We start from the raw sequence: 26128 nt of genomic DNA, 5'->3' as shown, positions 1-26128 counted from the left end.
CCTCAGTTTCAAAACTACAATCAGCATTCTGCTGGCTAGGTCTCTCTTCAGTCTTTGGCTGTAGATTGTTCCTGCTCGGGTCCTCTGAAATACAGCACCCTATGCAAAACATTACCAACCAAAGGCAATACTTTCTGGCAGGCCTGATTTACCTACCATCAAAAATAAGTTCCTCTTTATGCAACCACTCTCAACTCAGTGACATTTTGGGAATGGTGTAGGCCTAACTGACCAAATTCATACAGTAGGCTTTGTTATGACGACTGAATAACATGCAGACAGGTCCTAGATATTGTTATCTAAAATAAACAAAAACGAGTTGATTCACAACAAATTTAGAGTTCCGCGGAAGTCTTGTCGTCTACTCAGGAAAGACTCGTCATGGCCATCTTTCCCACCTTCCTTTTATTAGAGTAGCACGATTTTTTTTCTTAATTCAGGGGGGCAGGATCCAAACTCGGTAGATCGATATTGAAGATGGAAGGAGCAGCAACCGCACTGTGATAACGTCTACCAGCAGCAGCACGGACAACTTTGCCACATCTACTCTGGCATGTGATAGGCACTTTTTTCGCACTGCTTCAGGGCTCCTCGTTTTCGCAGAAATAGTAAGTAGTCAAGTTTCAAGGTTCAAGCTGTAGGCTACGGGATACGCATGGTACATCTTGCAAAGAGATGATTACTTGCAGGTTCCTTCTAGATCATGCAAAAACAATAAGACATAATAAAGGTTAAGAATACGAACATAAATGACATGGCTCAATAGAACAGAATAAACATTTTATAGTAGCATAAGTATAATTCAAGAAAGCACATTTTATAGCCCAATATTTACACGTGTATTGGAGAAGGTTGGGATGGGGAGGGGGGGGGGGGGGGGCAGTGTATAAACTGGGTAGTATGACAAGAGTCTGGTAGCAAATCAAATCAAATTGTTTGGTCACATACATGTGTTTAGCTGATGTTATTGCGGGTGTAGCAAATTGTGCTCCCGAGTGGCAACGCGGTCTAAGGCACTGCATCTCAGTGCAAGAGGTAATGATATGAATCCAGGCTTTATCACATCCGGCTGATTTTTGCTCATTCTTCAAGGCAAAACTGCTCCAGCTCCTTTAAGTTGGATGGGTTCTGCTGGTGTACAGCAATCTTTAAGTCATTTTTAAATTATTTTAAATTATTATTTTTTTCACCTTTATTTAACCAGGTAGGCTAGTTGAGAACAAGTTCTCATTTGCAACTGCGACCTGGCCAAGATAAAGCATAGCAGTGTGAACAGACAACAACACAGAGTTACACATGGAGTAAACAATAAACAAGTCAATAACATGGTAGAAAAAAAAGAGAATCTATATACAATGTGTGCAAAAGGCATGAGGAGGTAGGCAATAAATTGAATAATTACAATTTAGCAGATTAACACTGGAGTGATAAATCATCAGATGATCATGTGCAAGTAGAGATACTGGTGTGCAAAAGAGCAGAAAAGTAAATAAATAAAAGCAGTATGGGGGGTGAGGTAGGTAAATTGGGTGGGCTATATACCGATGGACTATGTACAGCTGTCATACCACAGATTCTCAATTGGATTGAGGTCTGGGCTATGACTAGGCCATTTCAAGACATTTAAATGTTTCCCCTTAATAAACCACTCAAGTGTTGCTTTAGCAGTATGCTTAGGGTCATTGTCCTGCTGGAAGGTGAACCCCCGTCCCAGTCTCAAATCTCTGGAAGACTGAAACAGGTTTCCCTCAAGAATTTCCCTGTATTTAGCACCATCCATCATTCCATCAATTCAAATCAAATCAAATCAAATTTATTAGTCACATACACATGGTTAGCAGATGTTAATGCGAGTGTAGCGAAATGCTTGTGCTTCTGGTTCCGACAATGCAGTAATAACAACAAGTAATCTAACCTAACAATTCCGCAACTACTAATATGTACATAAAGATATATGAATGAGTGATGGTACAGACGGCATAGGCAAGGTGCAGTAGATGGTATAGAGTACGGTATATACCTATGAGATGAGTACTGTAGGGTATGTAAACATAAAGTGGCATAGTTTAAAGTGGCTAGTGGTACATGTATTACATAAAGATGGCAAGATGCAGTAGATGATATAGAGTACAGTATATACATATACATAAGAGATGTGTAATGTAGGGTATGTAAACATTATATTAGGTGGCATTGTTTAAAGTGGCTGGTGGTACATTTTTACATAATTTCCATCAATTCCCATTTTTTAAGGTGGCTGGAGCTGAGTCAGTTTGTTGGCAGCGGCCGCTAAATGTTAGTGGTGGCTGTTTAACAGTCTGATGGCCTTGAGATAGAAGCTGTTTTTCAGTCTCTCGGTCCCTGCTTGGATGCACCTGTACTGACCTCGCCTTCTGGATGATAGCGGGGTGAACAGGTAGTGGCTTGGGTGGTTGTTGTCCTTGATGATCTTTATGGCCTTCCTGTGACATCGGGTGGTGTAGGTGTCCTGGAGGGCAGGTAGTTTGCCCCCGGTGATGCGTTCTGCCGACCTCACTACCCTCTGGAGAGCCTTACGGTTGTGTGCGGAGCAGTTGCCGTACCAGGCGGTGATACAGCCCGACAGGATGCTCTCGATTGTGCATCTGTAGAAGTTTGTGAGTGCTTTTGGTGACAAGCCAAATTTCTTCAGCCTCCGGAGGTTGAAGAGGCGCTGTGTATTCGGTCATGTTTCCGGTCACCTTGCCCTGGTTAAAAGCAGTGGTTCGCGCTTTCAGTTTCACGCGAATGCTGCCGTTAATCCACGGTTTCTGGTTTGGGAATGTTTTAATTAATTCTGACCAGTTTCCCAGTCCTTGTCGATGAAAAACATTCCCACAGCATGATGCTGCCACCACAATGCTTCAGAGTGGGGATGAGGTTCTCGGGGTTATGAGAGGTGTTGGGTTTACCTCAAATATAGCATTTACCTTGATGGCCAAAAAGCTACATTTTAGTCTCATCTGACCAGAGTACATTCTTCCATATGTTTGGAGAGTCTCCCACATGCCTTTTGGTGAACACCAAATGTGTTTGCTTATTATTTTCTTTAAGCAATGGATTTTTTTCTGGCCACTCTTCCGTAAAGCCCAGCTCTGTGGAGTGTACACCTTAAAGTGGTCCTATGGACAGATACTCCAACCTCCGCTGTGGAGGTTTGCAGCTCTTTCAGGGTTATCTTTGGTCTCTTTGTTGCCTCTGATTAATGCCATCCTTGCCTGCTCCGTGAGTTTTGGTGGGCGGCCCTCTCTTGGCAGGTATGTTGTGGTGCCATATTCTTTCCATCTTTTAATCATGGATTTAATGGTGCTCCGTGGGATGTTCAAAGTTTTGAATATTTTTTATAACCCAGCCTTGATCTGTACTTCTCCACAACTTTGTCCGACCTGTTTGGAGAGCTCCTTGGTCTTCAGGGTGCCGCTTGCTTGGTGGTGCTCCTTGCTTAGTGGTGTTGCAGACTCTGGGGCCTTTCAGAACAGGTGTATATATACTGAGATTATGTGACAGATCATGTGACACTTATTTAACTAATTATGTAACTTCTGAAGGTACAGCTGAAGTCGGAAGTTTACATACACCTTAGCCAAATACATTTTAACTCAGTTTTTCACAATTCCTGACATTTAATCCTAGTAAACATTCCCTGTCTTAGGTTAGTTAGGATCACCACTTTATTTTAAGAATGTGAAATGTTAGAATAATAGTAGAGAGAATGATTTATTTCAGCTTTTATTTCTTTCATCACATTCCCAGTGGGTCAGAAGTTTACATACACTCATTTAGTATTTGGTAGCATTGCCTTTAAATGGTTTAACTTGGGCCAAACGTTTTGGGTAGCCTTCCACAAGCTTCCCACAATAAGTTGGGTGAATTTGGGCCCATTCCTCCTGACAGAGCTGGTGTAACTGAGTCAGGTTTGTAGGCCTCCTTGCTCACACATGCTTTTTTATTTTTATTTATTATTATTATTATTTTTTTTGGGGGGGGGTGGATCAGCTTAATATTGCGGAAATAATGTTGCTTCCAATGTCTGCATCATTTCCAATCCCCCATATTTTTTTGGGTAAATATATATATCCATTCACGTATGTGTAACAGTATAACTTTACGTCGTCCCCTCGCCCCGACACGGGCGCGAACCAGGGACCCTCTGCACACATCAACAACGGTCGCCCACGAAGCACGGTCGTTACCCATCGCTCCACAAAGGCCACGGCCCTTGCAAAGCAAGGGGCAACACTACTTAAGTCTCAGAGCAAGTGACGTAATTGATTGAAATGCTACTAGCGCGTACCCGCTAACTAGCTAGCCATTTCACATCCGTTACACTCACCCCCCTTTCAACCTCCTCCTTTTTCCGCAGCAACCAGTGATCCGGGTCAACAGCATCAATGATACAGTATAAACTTTAAACCGTCCCCTCGCCCCGACACCGGCGCGAACCAGGGACCCTCTGCACACATCAACAACGGTTGCCCACGAAGCACGGTCGTTACCCATCGCTCCACAAAAGCCGCGGCCCTTGCAAAGCAAGGGGCAACACTACTTAAGTCTCAGAGCAAGTGACGTAATTGATTGAAATGCTACTAGCGCGTACCCGCTAACTAGCTAGCCATTTCACATCCGTTACATATGCATACATATACACATATATACATACACATACCTACATAGACATACATACTTTTTTTAAAGAGTATACCTTTATTATTATTCCCCGCAAACCCTACCACCGATCCCCCAATTGGAGTAAACTGATAAACATTTCTGTTTTTACCTTCAATTTATACATCTTATACACATTTTACAGACACAGTCTACTTTATAATAGTTCTCTCTTGTTTGTTCTTAGTCCTTCCTCTATTTCTGTTGTCCATCCAGTTTGATTTCCACTTGTAACTGTGCTATTTCACAATAGCTCCGCACCTATACACATTTCACAGATCCCGTATGCCCTACATTGTTTATCTTGTTATTAGTCCCACCCTTCAGCTCCACTCAACCTTTCCCATCTATCTTCCAACATCATCCATTTCGGATTTTTATTTGCCATATATTTTTCAACTGTGCTGTGATGCTTCACAAAAGATTTGAATCTTCCTATTCTCATAGCTTCCACGGATTGTAAATTAAAAATAAACATTTTTGCTAAAATAATTATTATATTATTGATTGATTGACTATGGCTTTTCAAATCCCCCAGTATTGCTATCTGTAGCGTTAGTTCTACGCAAATGTTGCAATTATTCAACCATTCCTGGACCTGTGACCAAAAACGAGCTACATGCGGACAATACCAAAATAAATGGTCTAATGACTCTGCCTCCTCACAGCAGAATCTACAGAGCTGGGAAGATTGTATCCCCCATATATATAACATTCTATTAGTTGCAAGAATTTTGTACAATAATTTAAATTGAAAAATTCGAAGTTTTGAATCCGGCGTTGTTTTGCGTATCAATTCATAAACCATGTGCCATGGAATGGGTACATCGAAAATCTCTTCCCAACTATTTTGCAATTTATATGGCACAGCTGTAAGTTTTTTGGTCCTTAAATGAAATTGGTATATGTTTTTATTTATCACACTTTTCTTTAACCATTTATGTTCTTTAATACAGGGCCGACATACAAGTTCCTTACTTTTATCCCCTTCCACCTGCCTCTTCCATTTTTGTGGTAATGCTGCAATTAATTGGTTGTAATTTTGGGTAGAGCAGACATTTCCATATGTCTGTGTTAGCTGCATGTGTGACATTACTCCACCAGTCCTATTTATGATATCATTCACAAAAATTATACCTTTTTTAAACATTTCTTCGATAAATACAGTTTTTTTATCAATTATTATATTTGAATTTAACCACAAGATTTGTTGTACTATTTGTTCCGTCCTTTCAGGTGGATCAAACTGAAATTGCAACCAACTTTCTAAGGCTTGTTTAAAAAATAAAGATATTTTGGAGATTATTTCCTTTTCAAGCAACCGAAAGTGAGCAGGTGTAATCTGAATAAAGGGAAAAAGGCCCTTCTTGAACATAGGATGAGACATTCGTACCAATCTACTAGAGAACCAGTTTGGATTTAAGTATAACTTTTGTATGACTGATGCCTTTAGTGAGAGGTCTAATGCTATAATATTTAATAATTTCTGCCCTCCGAATTCATATTCGTTATATAAATAGGCCCTTTTAATTTTATCTGGCTTGCCGTTCCAAATAAAATTGAATATTTTTTGTTCATATAATTTAAAAAGCAGGTCACTAGGTGTAGGCAAAACCATAAGCAAATAGGTAAACTGTGATATGATTAAAGAGTTAATCAGGGTGATTTTCCCACAAATAGACAGGTATTTTCCTTTCCATGGTAGCAAGATCTTATCTATTTTTGCTAACTTTCTATAAAAATTTATTGGAGTGAGATCATTTCTTTCTTTTGGGATTTGTATACCGAGTATGTCCACATCACCGTCAGACCATTTAATTGGTAAACTACATGGCAATGTAAAATGTGTATTTTTTAGTGATCCAATACGTAATATGGTACATTTATCATAATTTGGTTTTAATCCAGAGAGGATAGCAAATGTATCTAGATCCTCTAAGAGGCAGTGGAGAGATTCTAGTTGTGGTTTTAAAAGAAAACATGAATCATCAGCGTACAATGACACCTTAGTTTTTAGGCCCTGGATTTCTAATCCCTTAATATTAATGTTTGATCTAATTTTAACAGCTAACATTTCGATGGCAATAATAAATAGATATGCCGATAGTGGACAACCTTGTTTTACTCCTCTAGATAGTTTAAAACTTTCTGAGATGTAGCCATTATTTACTATTTTACACCTAGGGTTACTATACATCATTTTTACCCATTTTATAAGAGATTCCCCAAAATTGAAATATTCTAGGCATTTATATATAAACTCCAGTCGTACTTTATCAAAAGCCTTTTCAAAATCAGCTATGAAAACCAGGCCTGGTGTCCCCGATATTTCATAGTGTTCTATTGTTTCCAGTACTTGCCTTATATTATCTCCAATGTATCGTCCATGTAAAAAACCTGTCTGATTAGGATGAATAATATCTGACAAAACTTTTTTTATTCTATGCGCCAAGCATGTTGCTAGGATTTTTGCATCACAACACTGAAGTGTAAGAGGTCTCCAATTTTTTAAATGGACTGGATCTTTATATATACCACTTGGGTCCTGTTTCAGTAATAATGATATCACACCTTCTTGTTGCGTGTCTGATAATCTATCATTTATATAGGAGTGGTTAAAACAAGCTAATAATGGTCCTTTGAGTATATCAAAAAAAAAATTGTATACTTCCACTGGTATGCCATCCAGTCCTGGAGTTTTCCCATTCTTAAAGGCCCCAATTGCATCAAGTAGTTCCTCCTCTGTAATTAGGCCTTCACATGAGTCTTTCTGTACAGATGTTAATTTTACATTATTATTAGGGAAAAAATCCATACAATTAGTTTCAGTTAGTGGAGATGGAGGAGCCTGAAACGAAAATATATTCTTAAAGTACTTTACTTCCTCTTTCAAAATATCATTTGGTGAATCATGCGTGACTCCATCATTTGTAACAAGTTTTAATACGTTTTTTTTGGTAGCATTTCTATATTGAAGATTGAAAAAGAATTTGGTGCATTTTCCCCATATTCCATCCAGTTCGCTTTATTTTCGTAATATATTACACTGGATCTTTCTTGAATAAGTTCCTCCATTTCTTTTTGTTTTTCCTCTAACTTATTCTGTGCCTCTATGGTACCGTTTTTAATGTTATCTAACTGTACTGTTAGTCCTTCAATTTCCTTTGTTAATATGGACTCTTTTGATCGAAATTGCTTTTGTTTTATAGATGAGTACTGAATTGCATGGCCTCTAAAGGCACACTTAAAAGTGTCCCATACAATATGGGGATCTGCTGTACCTATGTTATGTCTAAAAAAGTCAGTTATAAATTCTTCTGTCTTCTAAATTCTTCTAAATCCTTGCCTGCTCCGTGAGTTTTGGTGGGCGGCCCTCTCTTGGCAGGTATGTTGTGGTGCCATATTCTTTCCATCTTTTAATCATGGATTTAATGGTGCTCCGTGGGATGTTCAAAGTTTTGGATATTTTTTATAACCCAGCCTTGATCTGTACTTCTCCACAACTTTGTCCGACCTGTTTGGAGAGCTCCTTGGTCTTCAGGGTGCCGCTTGCTTGGTGGTGCTCCTTGCTTAGTGGTGTTGCAGACTCTGGGGCCTTTCAGAACAGGTGTATATATACTGAGATTATGTGACAGATCATGTGACACTTATTTAACTAATTATGTAACTTCTGAAGGTACAGCTGAAGTCGGAAGTTTACATACACCTTAGCCAAATACATTTTAACTCAGTTTTTCACAATTCCTGACATTTAATCCTAGTAAACATTCCCTGTCTTAGGTTAGTTAGGATCACCACTTTATTTTAAGAATGTGAAATGTTAGAATAATAGTAGAGAGAATGATTTATTTCAGCTTTTATTTCTTTCATCACATTCCCAGTGGGTCAGAAGTTTACATACACTCATTTAGTATTTGGTAGCATTGCCTTTAAATGGTTTAACTTGGGCCAAACGTTTTGGGTAGCCTTCCACAAGCTTCCTACAATAAGTTGGGTGAATTTGGGCCCATTCCTCCTGACAGAGCTGGTGTAACTGAGTCAGGTTTGTAGGCCTCCTTGCTCACACATGCTTTTTCAGTTCTGCCCACAAATATTCGAAAGGATTGTGGTCAGGGCGTTGTGATAGCCACTCCAATACCTTGACTTTGTTGTCCTTAAGCCATTTTGCCACAACTTTGGATGTATGCTTGGGCTTATTGTCCATTTGGAAGACCCATTTTCGACCAAGCTTTAGCTTCCTGACTGATGTCTTGAGATGTTGCTTCAACATATCCATATCCATTAAATTGTTTAACTTGGGTCAAACGTTTTGGGTAGCTTTCCACAAGCTTGTGAAAGTGAAATTTACTGTCTGTACATTTTTTGGGAAAAATGACTTGGGTCATGCACAAAGTAGATGTCCTAACCGACTTGCCAAAACTATAGTTTCTTAACAAGAAATTTGTGGAGTGGTTGAAAAATGAGTTTTAATGACTCCAACCTAAGTGTATGTAAACTTCCGACTTCAACTGTAATTGGTTGCACCAGATCTAATTTAGGGGCTTTTTTTTTATTTCACTTCACGAATTTGGACTATTTTGTGTATGTCCATTACATGAAATCCAAATAAAAATATATTTAAATTACAGGTTGTAATGCAACAAAATAGGAAAAACGCTAAGGGGATGAATACTTTTGCAAGGCACTGTACATATGAGATGAATAATGCAAGATATGTAAACATTATTAAAGTGACATTATTAAAGTGGCTAGTGTTCTATTTATTAAAGTTGCCAATGATTTCAAGTCTCTGTGCTAGTGATGGCTATTTAACAGTCTGATGGCCTTGAGATAGAAGCTGTTTTTCAGTCTCTCGGTCCCAGTTTCGATGCACCTGTACTGGCCTCGCATTCTGGATAACAGAGAGATGAACAGGCAGTGGCTCAGGTGGTTGTTGTCCTTGATGGTCTTTTTGGCCTTCCTGTGACATTGGGTACTGTAGGTGTCCTGAAGGCAGGTAGTTTGCCCCAGGTGATGCCTTGTGCAGACCGCACCATCCTCTGGAGAGCCCTGCGGTTGTGGGCGGTGCAGTTGCCATACCAGGCGGTGATACATCCTGACAGGTTTCTCTCAATTCTGCATCTGTAAAAGTTTGTAAGGGTTTTAGGTGACAAGCTATTGCGCCTTCAGCTGGTCTGCGCATGCTCTGAGTTGTGATGTCAGTGTGTAGCATGAATGTAAATGTGTGTACGTCTATATGGGCGTGTGCATGAGGGAGGGCATGTGTGCTAAGTTGAGGAGAATCAGAGCAGGTGGTCAGTCCAGTTCAATTGTTCAACAGTCTGATGGCTTGTAGATAGAAATTGTCTCTGAGCCTGTTGGTATCAGACCTCATGCTCTGACCGTCTGCCAGATGTTAAGGGAGGGAGAGAACAGCTTGTGACTGGGGTGTGTGGGGTCCTGGATGATGCTGCATGACTTCCTCAGGCACTGTTTCGAGTAGATGTACTGGATAGGTGAGAGCACGGTCCCATGATGTACTGGGCCGTCTTCACCACCCGCTGGAGGGACTTGCGGTCGTATACGGAACAATTCCCATACCAGGCCTTGGTGCAACCGGTCAGGACATTCTTGATGGTGCAAGGCTAGTATTTGGAGAGGACCCGGGGCGGCCTGCTGTTGTGCCTTCTTGACAACAGTGGAGGTGGTGTTGGTCCATGACACGTCCTCGGTGATGTGGACACCGAGGAACTTAAAACTAGTGACTCTCTCTACTGCAGTCCGGTTGATGTGGATCGGGACATGTTCCCACCTCTGCTTCCTGAACTTAGCAATTAACTCCTTTGTTTTGCTGACTTTGAGGGAGAGGTTGTTGTCATGACACCACAATGCCAGTTCACTTACCGCCTTCCTATAGGCTGACTCGTTGTCGTTGGTTATCAGGCCTATAACCGGGCTGTCGTCAGCAAAGTTCATGAGGGAGTTGGTGTTGTGCAAAGCCACACAGTTGTAGATGATCAGGGAGCACAGCAGAGGACTGAGGACACCCCTGGGGCACCCCTGAGTTAAGAGTCAGTGTGGAGGAGGTGTTGTTGCCAATCCCCACAGCCTGTGGTCTACCCCTCAGGGAGTTCAGGATCCAGTTGCAGAGAGGGATGTCCTAACTGCAGCACAAACATATTTGTGTCCAAGTTCAATATAATAATTTATTGAAATCACTATGGCAGTGGCATTTACCATCTTTCTCACAATAACTGCCATCAGAATTCATGGAGGGAATCAATACCGCTTTGTTGATTAAACAAATTAAACACATTATGAAGATCAGACATTTTATATTGTTCATACCTTGTATCACGTGGCTAATTGTACCCTTATCATACGGGCACAATTAGTTCTGATAAAGGGAAGAGTTGGCCATTTGCTGAATTCCATTACTTTTGTACAGATTTGCATTCTGTTCGACCTGTATATTTTATGTGCATTTTATACACATTTTGCATAGGCTAATGACCTGTATGACGTTTTTTCACAGATGGTGATGTGACATTGTTTTAAAAACGGCACTGAACTGAAGATTCAATTATTTCAACATTTTCAAGGAAATATAACTGGAGACAATTACCATAATGTCAACCTACTTCCTGTAATATAGGCTACTTCCTGTAATATAGGTTACTTCCTGTAATATAGGCTACTTTCTGAAAAATAGGCTACTTTCTGAAATATAGGATACTTTCTGTAATATAGACTACTTTCTGTAATATAGGCTACTTTCCGAAAAATAGGCTACTTTCTGTGATATAGACTACTTTCTGTAATAGACTACTTTCTGTAATAGACTACTTTCTGTAATAGAGAATACTTTCTGTAATATATACTACTTTCTGTAATATAGAATCTTTTCTGTAATATAGAATACTTTCTGTAGAATAGAATACTTTCTGTAATATAGAATACTTTCTGTGTAGACAGACATTGGTTCTCAGTACAGTGTTTTATTTTTCTTCGGAAAGGGAAGTTGCTTAAAAAACAAGGTACGTTTCATTGTCCCTTTTCCTTCCAGCATCAGAGGAGAATGTGACCAAAAGAGTCTCCTCTTCCACCTAGGCCAGACATTTTTTTTTCCTGTGACATGAAGCAACCAATGAAACAACATTCTTTTCTTTAATAACAGGAAGGGAGGTTTGCAGTGTAACAGAGGACAAAACGTCCCATTATTTACAGTAGCACGCAGTATAACAAACTGCATCTATAGATTTATCATGATCAATGTGTGACGACATTCTGTCAGATCAGATAGGTGTCAGTCAGCTGCGGGTTTAATTTCGGTTCCAGCAATACAAACTATGAAAAATCACTGGCAATTATGTTATACTTTGTATAGCTGTTGTACTGTTTCAGATGAGAGTTTGCAGGTAAACAGATCACTCTACACTGCACTGGATCCTGTGCATATGATTTGATTTGATTTAGGCTATATTATTTCCTTTCCTTGTAATGTCTTTCTACAGTATGCCATCAAGATAAGCACAGCAAATGCATTTAAATACATGATAAGGTAGACACCACCAGAGTACAGCCATCACTGACTATGTGTGTGTCCCAAATGGCATCCTATTCCTTGTATAGGGCACTACTTTCTACTGGAGCCCTATGGGCCCTGTTAAAAAGTAGTGCACTATAAAGGGAAAAGGATGCCATTTGGAATGCTGGCTATATACTTCCCTGTCCCCTCAGGTGTTTGGTCTGCTGGTATGGATGCTGATAGCAGGGACGGAGTACTTCCGTGTGTCTGCCTTTGGGTGGGTCATGTTTGTGGCCATCTTGTACTGGGTCCTGACGGTCATCTTCCTCATCATCTACCTGACCATGGCTTACAACAGGATCCCTCAGGTCCCCTGGACAACTGTGGTACGACACATACTATGACACATAATACAACAGCACATTATTTGAAACTTGACTGATTGAGGTTGTTTATTATATATATAATAATTGAATAATTATAGACTATTTATGTAACAGAAAACCAATGGAGTTAATTGGCTTGATGGTTTTGGGGGATAGAGCAAATAGATGAACCAAGTCTTTATGAATGTGATCAAATGAAACCATTCTATAATGTGTACTACCCTACAGTATCTGAGCCAGCCAGGAATCCTGTTGTTGTCATTCTACAGGGTCTGTTCGTCAACAGTAGTGCTACAGTGAAGTATGTGGTGTTCTACAGGGTCTGTTCTTCAACAGTAGTGCTACAGTGATGTATGTGGTGTTCTACAGGGTCTGTTCTTCAACAGTAGTGCTACAGTGATGTATGTGTTGTTCTACAGGGCCTGTTCTTCAACAGTAGTGCTACAGTGATGTATGTGTTGTTCTACAGGGTCTGTTCTTCAACAGTAGTGCTACAGTGATGTATGTGGTGTTCTACAGGGTCTGTTCTTCAACAGTAGTGCTACAGTGATGTATGTGGTGTTGTACAGGGTCTGTTCTTCAACAGTAGTGCTACAGTGATGTATGTGGTGTTCTACAGGGTCTGTTCTTCAACAGTAGTGCTACAGTGATGTATGTGGTGTTCTACAGGGTCTGTTCTTCAACAGTAGTGCTACAGTGATGTATGTGGTGTTATACAGGGCCTGTTCTTCAACAGTAGTGCTACAGTGATGTATGTGGTGTTCTACAGGGTCTGTTCTTCAACAGTAGTGCTACAGTGATGTATGTGGTGGTAGCAGCAGTGGATGCAGCTTCAATCAGCCATGCTATTAAGGGGCGCCATAACTACAACTGCTGGGTCGCATCCACAGTAAGAAAAGCTCCTCAGAACTCCCAGACAGACATTTAAATCACGCCAACTGTGGGCCTCCCGGTGGCGCAGTGGTCTAGGGCACTGCATCGCAGCGCACAGGCTCTGTCGCAGCCGGCCGCGACCGGGAGGTCCGTGGGGCAACGCACAATTGGCCCAGCGTCGTCCGGGTTAGGGAGGGTTTGGCCGGTAGGGATATCCTTGTCTCATCGCGCTCCAGCGACTCCTGTGGCGGGTCGGGCGCTGTGCGTGCTAACCAAGGGAGCCAGGTGCACGGTGTTTCCTCCGACACATTGGTGCGGCTGGCTTCCGGGTTGGAGGCGCGCTGTGTTAAGAAGCAGTGCGGCTTGGTTGGGTTGTGCTTCGGAGGACGCATGGCTTTCGACCTTCGTCTCTCCCGAGCCCGTACGGGAGTTGTAGCGATGAGACAAGATAATAATTACTAGCGATTGGATACCATGAAAATTGGGGAAAAAATCACGCCAACAATATGATTTATGATTACAGCGATATTAAAATATACACTATTAAAATGCCAAATATATGCCAACAAGTCAGATAAGAGAGGTATGATGCCACTGTACCATCCAGAATGCTATCTATTAAGCCTACTCAACTCAGACCCAGTATTGTACTGAATTTGAATGTTTTCATCCGTCTGTTTTTCAGTTCTTTGCCTTCCTGGTCACGCTCTGCTATGCAGGAAGTACATATTTCAGTTTTAAATCGTGGAGATCAAGGGATGAGGAACAATAACCAATCACAAAGTACAGCTAAAGTATATCCGTTATGGAACACATGAAGAATGCAACAACCACTCCTTCCCTTTGGAATGCATTTCTCTATTATTTGATTTCTGTTATATTTCTGTTATTTTGGAGTCATGGTGTGTTTCATCTGTTGGAATGACAGAGCCTGGACCTCAGTGGTGTTTTTACTTCTTATGAACTCATGAGTTTTTAAAAATTACATTTGGATGAAAATGACTGAAGCTAATAAAGTGGCTATTCTGTTTTTCTGAAGCTGGAGATCAAAGCTTTAACTCCAATATTAAAATGGATTGGACAGTAATGTTGTCCCACACTAGATGGTGCTACAATACAAGGCTAAGAAACAGGGCTGATGAAGAACATTACAGTCAATTCTCTTTTTCATTATTATTATGTGACCAGTTTCAGGAAACTAGGCGTACTTCACAGGAGTACCTTTTCAATTAGACATTTCTTTTTTCAAAATGTATTGTTTGGCAGAAATGCCTTCTGGAACATGTGAACTTTCATGTGTCTTAATAACAAACTTGTATGCCATCTGTAAATACGAATAAAAATGTAAATTACAAGCCTAGTTGGTTCAGCCACAGAAAAAGACAGCAACCTTCTTGCTCGCCATGATTGGCTGAGATAATGAGTGGGCTGGACATGTCAAGAGATGAGTTTGGATTGGTCTGCCATTTAGCAGTTGGGATTATGGTTCATTGTTTAGCTAGCTATGAGTCAGCTACACTGAACAAAAATATAAATGCAACATGCAACAATTTAGAATATTTTACAGAGTTACAGTTCATATAAGGAATTCAGTCAATTTAAATAAATTAGACCCTAAGTTATGGATTTAACATGACTGGGAATACAGATATACATCTGTTGGTCACAAATACCTAAAAAAAAAGCATTTGCATAGAGTTGATCTGGCCGTTGATTGTGCCCTGTGGAATGTTGTCCCACTCCTCTTCGATGTCTGTGTGAAGTTGCTGGATATTGGCGGGAACTGGAACACGCCGTTGTACACGCCGGTCCAGAACATTCCAAACATGCTCAATGGGTGACATGTCTGGTGAGTAAACAAGCCATGGAAGAACTAGGACATTTTCAGCTTCCAAGAATTGTGTACAGATCCTTGCGACATGGGGCTGTGAATTATCATGCTGAAACATGAGGTGAAGGCGGTGGATGAATGCAACGACAATGGTCCTCAGGATCTCATCACGGTATCTCTGTGCATTCAAATTGCCATCGATAAAAATGGAATTGTGTTCGTTGTCCGCTTATGCCTGCCCATACCATAACCCCACTGCCACCATGCGGCACTCTGTTCACAATGTTGACATCAGAAAACCACTCGCCCACACAACGTCATACACGCTGTCTCCATCTGGCCGGTATAGTTGAAACCGAGATTAATCCGTGAAGAACACACTTCTCCAGCGTGCCTGTGGCCATCGTAGGTGAGCATTTGCCCACTGAAGTCAGTTACGATACCAAACTGCAGTCAGGTCAAGACCCTGGTGACCCTTTATCTCACCTTAACTAGTTAAGCAGCTTTGACTGTTGAACCATGCATATACTGTATAAGCCCTATCTATAAAACTGTCTAATCTAGACCAACCACACAGTTAAAGCTACAGTCTGTGATTCGCAACAAAGTGGTGTCCCTTCCCACCACTTGTTTTGGTATACAGCTGAAAATTGAACAGCGTCCCAAATCTCAGACTGTAGCTTTAACTAAAACACTATTTAGCTTGTCATACAATGCCAGGCTAGAAGGGGAGCAGACTTCATAGACAAAATGTTTGATGTTATGAATGGGTATGGCAGATATACGTTCCAGACATTATGGGTGTGTTGGATAGTAGTGCTGGGAATTGCCAGGAACCTCACGATGCGATGTTATCACAATACTTAGGTGCTGATATGATATGTATTACGATTCTCATGATTCTACATGTATTGCAATTCTATACTGTGATTTTATTGTGATTCGATGTTCCAAACATATTGCTCACTATATGTCTGTGGCAGAGAGACTAGAAAGCATGAGAAAGTAATGGAAATTACCCCCCCAAAATGTGCTTCCTATTTAAAATGAAAATGCAGAACAGTCTCTGAAGGAAAATAAGAGTTTTAGATCAGGGACAACCAACTAGCACAAAAATAATAGTTTGATATTGTTGATGCAATACAACATGATATATCGTGGAAAATATTATCCCGATGTGTAACTATCAATTGTTATTTCCTTCATTACTATTGGATAGGCGTTTTAACTGCCTTGCTGTTGTACATGTAATTCCTTATTGACACCATTGAGGTAGGGTTTGTTAAGATGACAGATTAGTTTATTGTAGCTTCTGGTCACTACTGTATGTATATTCTTATCAAAAGGAATAAAGGAAATATAATGATTAAAGATATGCTTTTTATTAAAATGTCCACAAGCAGATGTAGCAGAAAAGGAACAACAAATAACAAATACAGCGTGTATAAAATAGTGAAGGTGAAGCACCCTGAGACGCTATTATCTCTCCATAATATTTGATTGTTCCATTAATCAAAGATATAATTAATCCTTTAAATCCCATATGATTCTTTCATTTATTGTGATAAAATGTGATAATCTCAAAGAATGTGTAACAACGCATGTGGTCTGTGACCCACGCTGACAAGACTGTTTTAACATTCCTATCTGATGGGCGCTTCATGAGAATTTAAACTGAATGAATTTGAATGTTTAGAAGTATTTTTGTACTGCTTCAAGTGAGGAATCAACTCAAAAATACTTCCAAAGTACTCAAAACATTCAAATTCATTCAGTTTAAATTGTCATGAAGCGCCCATCAGATAGTGATATAAAAAACAGTTCTGTCAGCGTCTATGTCAAACATCCGTCCAACATATAGGGTCAGTTTCCTGGACACAGATTAAGTTTACTCCTGGACTAAAAAGCATGTTGAATGGAGAATCTCCATTGAAAGTAACTAGTCCAGGACTAGGCTTAATCTGTATCCGGGATACCATCCCAAAGATCAAGACATACTTTTCCCCCCTAAAAAATAGGAGTTACTGTTTCCAGTGCTGTTTCCATAGTACTGTTTTCAGCCCCTTCCATGTACACCAATCCCCAGTGGGCTCCGATGGAGGTGATCCCGGCACCGTTGAAGCGACCGCTGAGCAGCCTCAGCTCATTGCCCATGTTGGCTGGGTAGAAGTTGAAGGAGACTTGGTTGGGCAGGCCGGCTGACAGAGTGCGCCCCATGTTGGTGGTTAACACCAGGTAGCAGATGTAGTCTGCTGGGTTGTACTTCCCAGACACCTCGACGATGGCCTCATCATTAAACAGCTCCATCTCCTGCTTTTCACCCACTTCGTGACCGAACACAGGAGTCCAGGTGTTGCCGTATCTCAGCTGGAACCTAAAACAGAGGAAGCTTTTCACGTTGGTTGTGTTTTGATAAGGCACATTCAGACCGAGAGAGCAGGTGGCGTCAGAGAATATCAAGGAATTACATTTTACATTGTACTCTGGGTTAGATACGATAACACTATTGTTTGGTCATGTCCTGAATATGTAATAAACACAACAAAGAAATAAATACAGAAAGAAAGAAAGAGAGCTGTTGGGTAGTGAAGTTGGACTGAGTCGTGGTGTCTGATGGGCAGGGTAGTTGGACTGAGTCGTGGTGTCTGTTGGGTAGTGTAGTTGGACTGAGTCGTGGTGTCTGATGGGTAGTGTAGTTGGACTGAGTCAGTGGTGTGTGTTCATGGGTCAGGGTCTGCTCACCCGCTGATGTAGGCGTTGTTGTTGTAGTAGTAGTAGTAGTTGTGGTTGTTGGTCTCCCACACTCTGACTCCTGTGATGCGTCCCTCACCGTAGGAAGCAAATGGGGTGCCACCTCCCTGACCCACCGCAGAGGAATACGAGTACGGGTCTTTGATGGCTAAAATAACATGGGCAATATGTTTACTATATTAATAATACATATTTATATATACATCATTTTAATTTTACCAACACATTTCTGAAAGATCTTTACATTATGAATAAAGTGCAGATGAATTAACTAAAGTACATTCTGCAATGATTTAATCCATCAGCTTTTGTCTCAAAGAAGAACCTAGAAGTCTAACTAAAAAAGACAAGTTGGTGAAAGCACAAAAGCTATTATTTAATCATTACAATTCAGAATTGCATTTTTATTACTCACGCATTGCCAAGCAGCTAGCCAAGAACACTGTGACAACCAGGATTGAGAACATTCTGCAAAAGGGAGGCATCAATACTTAAGAACTTTCATTTCAGTCAATTTTACTCTCACTCTGTTTCACTTTAAATGGTAAAACTTGAAATAATGTAGTTAATAAAGTTTTTCAAAGTAGTTTGTCAAAACAACTAAGTCATTTTACCTGTCAGGTCAACCAGTGTTTCCTAGGAGGGAAAAGAAAATAACCTTTTGAAATGTGACGTAACAATCAACAAACCATTCTTGAATGTGAAATGTTATGAAACAGCTCTAAAAAGTTGAGCCTATTCTTGTTTACTACAATCACCCTTGTAGTGCTAAGCTGCTGTCACATTCAAAATAATGTCAGATCATTTAATTTAAATTTAGAGGCAAAAGGGCCAGAATGTTTGTGCCCAAGTAGCAAGAGATAATGAGTATTAACTTCATAACATTTCCCACAACAGTATCACTCATTATATACAAGTTTTCTATTTTGTTAGTTGTGTAGTTACCCACAGTGCTATCTTGAGATGTGTGTGAAAACCTGTGAAAGCTTCTTTTCTCTCTGTCTCTGCCAGGTCCTTCTAGTCTACTGCTTCCTCTTTGAACTGTATTTATACCTGCTGAACATTCCATCAGCTCTAGATGGAAGGAGCATGACATGGAACACCTTTAGTCAGTCACTATTGAGAAGTCAGACATTGTTTTCTAGTTGGTCGAGGCCACTTTGGGAGGGAGTGTCAAGGAAATATTTTAAGGAAATAATTGTATTCTTTTGAATTGTAACAAATGAATGATCTGAAATAGGGATTAAAAAAAATATACAATCTAACATCCGAACAATTAGAAGAATATACAAAAATCGTATGAATGTGTACGAAAATCCCTCAAAGTCAGTCTCCCAATCTTCAGTTGTTTCATTACCCCAAGAGGAACTCCTTCCCTTCAAACATTAACACGCTGAAAAAGACATCTGGATCTGGTTATTAACAGGATGGTTAGTTCATTGGTTTGCTTAAAAATCTACAGTATTTTACTGTAGAATATTTGTTTATGTACATGTATTTCAATTTAATTCTAGAGGGGCAGATGAGACATTTTTTTTGTCTCCATTATCGTCCAACGTTTTCTTTAGTCTGTTACAATACTCACATCTTCATTAAATCACTGGCAACCTGTACATGTTACTACAGGAAAACAATCTGATTTCATTTTCTGCAGATTAACCAGATAAATATCAGTAGAAGTGTCACGACTGTTTGGAGGATTGACGGACCAAAACGCAGCTTTAGGAAAATAAGCCATCTCCTTTTTATTGAAGAAGGCAAACGAAACAAACACACTTACGAACTAAACGATCGTGAAGCTAAACAACGACGTGCACACACATGCTACAAACGTATCACATAGACAACTACTCACAACAAATGAAAGCCTATGGCTACCCTAAATAAGGCTCCCAATCAGAGACAACCGAAATCAGCTGTCTCTAATTGGGAACTCATTCAGGAAACCATAGACTCTCCTAGACAACTAAACATACATAGACAACGCTAGACACATGTACTCAACACAAACCCATATACTACACCCAACAACCCCTTTACCATAGAATCACCCAAAACCAACATAACACAAACATTCCCCATGTCACACCCTGACCTAACTAAAATAATAAAGAAAACAAAGAATACTAAGGCCAGGGCGTGACAAGAAGTTACAAAGTGAGAAAATAAATAAAAGTTTATATACACATTACTAAGTGAAATACCCTGAGGCACTTGTTACTCCTATCTATAAATGTGATAGTTCAATTAACATATTAATGCAAATATATAATGTAGGACGTTATTGATACTTTTTTTTTTAAATAAGCTAAAAGGTCAATAGAAATCAAATTTGCTATATTAACAACTTTTGTGTATGTAAGTTGAGTTATCTATTTTCTTTTAGCTGGGGAAGAATGTGAATTTATCTCAGTAACTACCCATTGGGCACACACTGGTTGAATCAACGTTGTTTACATGTCATTTAATTTCACTTCACTTCAAAAGGTAAAACTTGAAGTAAGTTTGTTAATAATGTTTTTCATAGTAGTTCACAAAAACAAGTGAGTCATTATACCTGTCAGGTCAACCACCCCTAAGGGGGAGGAAAAGAAAAGACACTTTTTGGAATTGTGAAATGTGACGTAACAATCAACAAACCATTCTTGAATGTGAAATGTTATAAAACAGCTCTAAAAAGGTAAACCTAGTCTAGTTTACTACAATCACCCTTGTAGTGCTATGCTGCTGTCACATAAAAAATGTCAGATAATTTAATTTAAATTTAGAGGCAATAGGGCCAAAATGTTTGTGCCCAAGTACCAAGAGATGATGAGTATTAACTTCATAACATTTCCCACATCAGTATTATGCATTAAATCCAAGTGAAAGTTTACAACAATTACAAAGATTTTACTGAGTTACAGTTCATATAAGGAAATCAATCAATTGAAATAAATAAATTAGGCCCTAATCTATGGATTTCACATGACTGGGAATACAGCTATACATCTGTTGGTCACAGATACCTTTAAGTAGCGGTGTGGATCAGAAAACCAGTCAGTGTCAGGTTTGACAGAGTTGATCAGGCTGTTGACTGTGGAATGTTGTCCCACTCCTTTTCAATGGCTGTGCGGAGTTGCTGGATATTGGCGGGAACTGGAAAATGCTGTCGTACACATTGATCCGGAGCATTCCAAACATGCTCAGTGGGTGACATGTCTGGTGAGTATGTAGGCCAAGGAAAAACTGGGACTTTTCTGCTTCCAGGAATTGTGTACAGGTCCTTGCGTCATGGGGCTGTGCATTTTAATGCTGGAACATGAGGTGAAGGCGGCAGATGAATGGCATGACAATGGGCCTCAGGATCTTGTCACTGTATCTCTGTGCATTCAAATTGCCATCGATAAAATGCAATTGTGTTCGTTGTCCATAGCTTATGCCTGCCCATACCATAACTTCACCGTCACCATGGGGCACTCTGTTCACAATGTTTTACATCAGCAAACCGCTCGCCCACACGTGGTCTGTGGTTGTGGAGCCAGTTGGACGCACTGCCAAACTATCTAAAAACAAAGTTGGAGGCGACTTATACTAGAGAAATTAACGTTACCTTATCTGTCAACAGCTCTGGTGGACATTCCTGCATTTAGCATGCCAATGGTACACTCCCTCAACCTGAGACATCAGTGACATTGTGTTGTGTGACAAAACTTCACATTTTAGAGGGGCATTTTATTGTCCCCAGCACAAGGTGTATCTGTATAATGATCATGCTGTTTAATCAGCTTCTTGATATGCCACACCTGTCGCATAGATGGATTATCTTGGCAAAGGAGAAATGCTCATTAACAGGGATGTAAACAAATTTGTGCATATTTTAGAGAAATACGCTTTTTGTGCTTATGGAACGTTTCTGGGATCTTTTATTTCAGCTCACGAAACATGAGACCAACATTTTACATGTTGCATTTATATTTTTTGTTGAGTGTACAGTAGTTACTTCACATAAAGATGTATGTAATTCATCACCATTGAACAAAACAACAAAATCTGGACATTCCGGAGTCCTACTTTGACAGTAAAATATAAGAACTATAGTCTGTTGTCAACCCAAAGTTCGTGACAATCACTGGATTAGGTTTCATCATGCATTCCTGCTTGGACATGTTAGACGAAACAACTTGAATTCCCCTGTAGTTCATTATTTATACCTCTTAATAAAGCAATAAGAATGACTCAATAAGATGATTATTCGGGGCTGATCCCCCCAACTGTAAAATGTTGTGACACCAGAGGAAAATGTTAGTCTGGAGCTCTGTTTATTTTTTTTATTTCACCTTTATTTAGCCAGCTAGGCAAGTTGAGAACAAGTTCTCATTTACAACTGCGACCTGGCCAAGAATAAAGCAAAGCAGTTCGACACATCAACAACACAGAGTTACACATGGAATAAACAAACATACAGTCAATAATACAGTTGAAGAAAATCTATATACAGTGTGTGCAAATGAGGTAAGAAAAGGGAGGTCAGGCAATAAATAGGCCATGGTGGTGAAGTAATTACAATATACCAATTAGACACTAGAGTGATTGATGTGCAGAAGATGAATGTGCAAGTAGAGATACAGGGGTGCAAAGGAGCAAGATAAATAAATAAATACAGTATGGGGATGAGGTAGTTGGATGTGCTATTTACAGATGGGCTATGTACAGGTGCAGTGATCTGTGAGCTACTCAGACAGCTGGTGCTTAAATCACTGTAATAGTAACACTTAGGGTAGATGTTCATTCAGGGGAACAATATAGCCCAAGTCGTTAGCTTGGCTTTTATAACGTTTAAGGCTGAAGCAGACAGACAGATAGACAGAGAACAAGAATAAGCACAGAGTGACAGCAGAGAAGATGCTGAGACAGATAGACAGCACAACAGGGAGGCAAACCAAATGTCTAGAGTGGAAGGCCAGTTCTAGTGGTGAGTTGTATCTCCAGTGGTGTTTAACATATTGTATTTGTTTTTAACATCAGATGGTTAAGAATGAGGAGGAAGACCATGTCTTGTAAGTCCCTGGTACAGAAATGGTTAAGAAACACTGTACTGTACTGGCAGTGTTACGTGTCAGCACCAGTGCCTGTGTGTAAGTGCGATGTGTAGGGTCAGGGTGTATGTGTGGGGATAGTGTGTGTGTATATGGAGTTGGCAGCGCTCATAGTGATGTGGGCTGGTTTAGATAAAATGCCAAATTCTTGTACCAGGCTACCCCTGTTGTTTTCTAATTTGAAGTGGAAGGAAATACAAATACAATGCCTTCAGAAAGTAGTCACACCCCTTGACCTTTCCCCCATTTTGGTGTGTTACAGACAGAATTTAAAATAGATTACATTGAGATTTTTGTCACTGGACAACACACAATACCCCATAATGTCAAAGTGGAATTATGTTTTTTGAAATGTTTACAAATGAATTAAATATGAAAAGCTGAAATGTCTTGAGTCAATAAGTTGTTATGGCAACCCTAAATAAGTTCAGAAGTAAAGATTTCCTTAACAAGTCACATAGTAAGTTGCATGGACTGACTGTGTGCAATAATCGTGTTTAACATGATATCTGAATGACTACCTAATCTCTGTACCCACACATACAATTATCTGTAATGTTCCTCAGTCGAGCAGTGAATTGCAAGCACAGATTCAACCACAAAGACTAGGGAGGTTTTCCAATGCCTCGCAAAGAAGGGCACCTATTGGTAAAAAAATGGGTAAATAAAAAAATATGGCTAAAAAAATAGCAGACATCAATGGACCTGTACATTTGTTTTTCAACAGGACAATGACCCATCACACCTCCAGGCTGCGTAAGGACTATTTTACCAAGAAGGAGAGTGATGGACTGCTGCATCAGAAGACCTGGCCTCCACAATCCCCCAACCTCAAACAAATTGAAATGGTTTGGGATGAGTCAGACTGCAGAGTGAAGGAAAAGCAGTCAACAAGTGCTCAGCATATATGGGAACTCCTTCAAGACTGTTGGAAAAGGATTCCAGGTGAAGCTGGTTGAGAGAATGCCAAGATAGTGCAAAGCTGTCATCAAGGCAAAGGGTGGCTATTTGAAGAATCTAAAATATAAAATATATTCTGATTTGTTTAATACTTTTTTGGTTACTACATGATTCCATAGGTGTTATTTCATAGTTTTCATGTCTTTACTATTATTATAAAAACACATTATTATAGAAAATAGTAAATAGAAAGAAAAACCCTTGAATGAGTTGGTGTTCTAAAACTTTAGACCGGTAGTGTATGTGTGCCCTTTGTTCCCCAATGTCCTTGTTGGTTATTGTTACCATGTCCGTTGGTCTTGTGAGCACCTGTGCTGCTGTATCGGCTTCCATGCTACGTGTTATTGTGCACTTGTTTTATGGGTCTCGTCCCATGTATTTTTTGGAGGTTTACACCTCGCTCTTTTAAGTGGATAAAATAAATCCCCCTTTTACGTATTCCTGCGCTTGTCTCTTATCATTATACAGCGTGACAGAATAACTAACCTACTAAATGGAGAATAGCTGTCAACCGTCATAGAGACAGTCCAGCATCAAGGACTGTCTCTCCAGACTCGGCAGCGCCATGAACAGGGTGCTGGCAATCATCCTGCATTTGGAGGGCAATGTGCAGTCCCTCCAGTCTCCAGCACCGGTTCCAGCACCAGCCACCACACCACTACCTGCCTCCGTCCCATCTGAGCCAGTCCGCGGAATACCTGTGTCCCTTCTGTAGTGCTTTGACGGCACGCCAGCAAGATGCAAGGGATTCCTTCTGCAATGCGACCTGTAACTCGCTCGCTACAACAAGGCTGTCTCTGGGAGAGACAGGGTTGCCACGGTCATTTCGGCACTGACCGAACGGGACCTGGACTGGGGTGCCGTGGTCTGTGAAACGGGCGGACCTGAGGTCGAGTCCTACGAGCGCTTCACTCTCCTCTTCCACTCGGTGATTGGTCATCCTGTGCCGGGACGAGAGGAGGGTGAGCGCCTACTCCGACTACGCCAGGGATCTAGGACCGCCTTGAAGTTCGCTCTGGAGTTCCGGAATATCGCAGCCTCCACCAAATGGAACGAGTCGGCTCTGGTCACCGTGTGGAGGTACAGGTGGGAGTTGCCGTGATAACAACCTGCCACTCGACCAGCTCATCAGCATGGCGAATCATTTGGACAACCTCCTGCGGACCCGACAAAGACCTGCACAGAATCCAGAGCCCATGGCTACACCTGCTCTGTGGCCGGAGCCGATGCTGGTGGGCTCTGCACGTTTGCCTAAAGGCAGAGCGTAGGAGCAGGAGGAATCTGGGCCTCTGCTCCTATTGTGGAGTAAGGGGTCATTTCTCCCCAACCTGACCTCTATCCACTAATAGGCGAGGAGGTGACAAGCTAGGGAATTCTCCTGCTCCAACCCAGGTGGGATGCAAGTTCTCCCCTCCTTTTCTATCAGCTCAACCAGCGTGTTTCCCCATTAAATTCCCTGAATACCCTAGCCCCACACTCCGGTTAGCTCTCATTGTTAGCTCTGATTTGCGGAGCTGCCGGGAATCTTTTAGATTCGTCACCCATTCCGTTTCTCTGCTGACCCATGACACTTATTTAGAACAGATCACCTTTTCGATTATAGACACCCCCACGCACCTTGTTGTGTTAGGTCTCCCCTGGTTGAGCTGGCATAACCCTGTTATTTCCTGGTCCGAGGGGAGACTGCTGGGTTGGTTGCAGGAGTGTCAGGGGAGGTGTCTCGCGGTGTCTGCCAACACCACTACGGTGGAAAGTCTGGACCACACACCTCAAGTGGAGTTACCGGAGGAATACCAGGATCTGCATCAGGTTTTCTCTAAGACCCAGGCTACACACCTGCCTCCTCATCGCCCCTGGGGACTGCGTCATTGATCTGCTGTCTGACGCAGCCCTCCCGGGAGGACACGTCTATCTCCTCTCCTATGCGGAGACCGAGGCCATGGAGACCTATGTGCAGGAGAGCCTCCAGCAGGGTTTTATCCACCAATCTACGTCACCAGCCTGCTCAAGCTTCTTTTTTATTAAAAAGAAAGATGGGGGACTGCGCCCCTGCATTGGT

General features: G+C 40.8%; 1 protein-coding gene and 1 pseudogene across 2 annotated transcripts; one reads left to right on the top strand and one right to left on the bottom strand.

Annotated features, from left to right (window-relative positions):
* Positions 1-239: 239 nt before the first annotated feature.
* LOC129837675 (CKLF-like MARVEL transmembrane domain-containing protein 8) lies at positions 240-24507 on the top strand (annotated as a pseudogene).
* LOC129837674 (zymogen granule membrane protein 16-like) lies at positions 16647-18667 on the bottom strand. Of its 2 annotated transcripts, XM_055904026.1 has the most exons (4): positions 18646-18667; positions 18447-18499; positions 18023-18179; positions 16647-17654 (listed from the first exon to the last, which is right to left on the bottom strand). In XM_055904026.1, exons 2-4 carry the CDS (start codon positions 18496-18498, stop codon positions 17288-17290), a joined length of 576 nt encoding a protein of 191 aa, XP_055760001.1. In that variant the 5' UTR covers position 18499; positions 18646-18667; the 3' UTR covers positions 16647-17287. The 2 variants fall into 2 exon arrangements, with proteins under 2 accessions (XP_055760001.1, XP_055760000.1); XM_055904025.1 differs by lacking the exon at positions 18646-18667 and having other exon boundaries at positions 18447-18516.
* Positions 24508-26128: the final 1621 nt, after the last annotated feature.

Source organism: Salvelinus fontinalis, chromosome 38 (genome assembly GCF_029448725.1).
Source record: "Salvelinus fontinalis isolate EN_2023a chromosome 38, ASM2944872v1, whole genome shotgun sequence".
NCBI lineage: Eukaryota > Metazoa > Chordata > Actinopteri > Salmoniformes > Salmonidae > Salvelinus > Salvelinus fontinalis.
This window is presented reverse-complemented; position numbering and strand designations above follow the sequence as displayed.

What these genes read in the sequence shown, in the direction of transcription:
- LOC129837674 (XM_055904025.1), bottom strand. Translation starts at nt 18,516, where the DNA reads ATGCCTCCCTTTTGCAGAATGTTCTCAATCCTGGTTGTCACAGTGTTC. An exon ending in GGCTAGCTGCTTGGCAATGC is followed by an intron (nt 18,180 to 18,446) that starts GTGAGTAATAAA and finishes ATGTTATTTTAG; the next exon opens with CCATCAAAGACCCGTACTCG. An exon ending in AACAACGCCTACATCAGCGG is followed by an intron (nt 17,655 to 18,022) that starts GTGAGCAGACCC and finishes CCTCTGTTTTAG; the next exon opens with GTTCCAGCTGAGATACGGCA.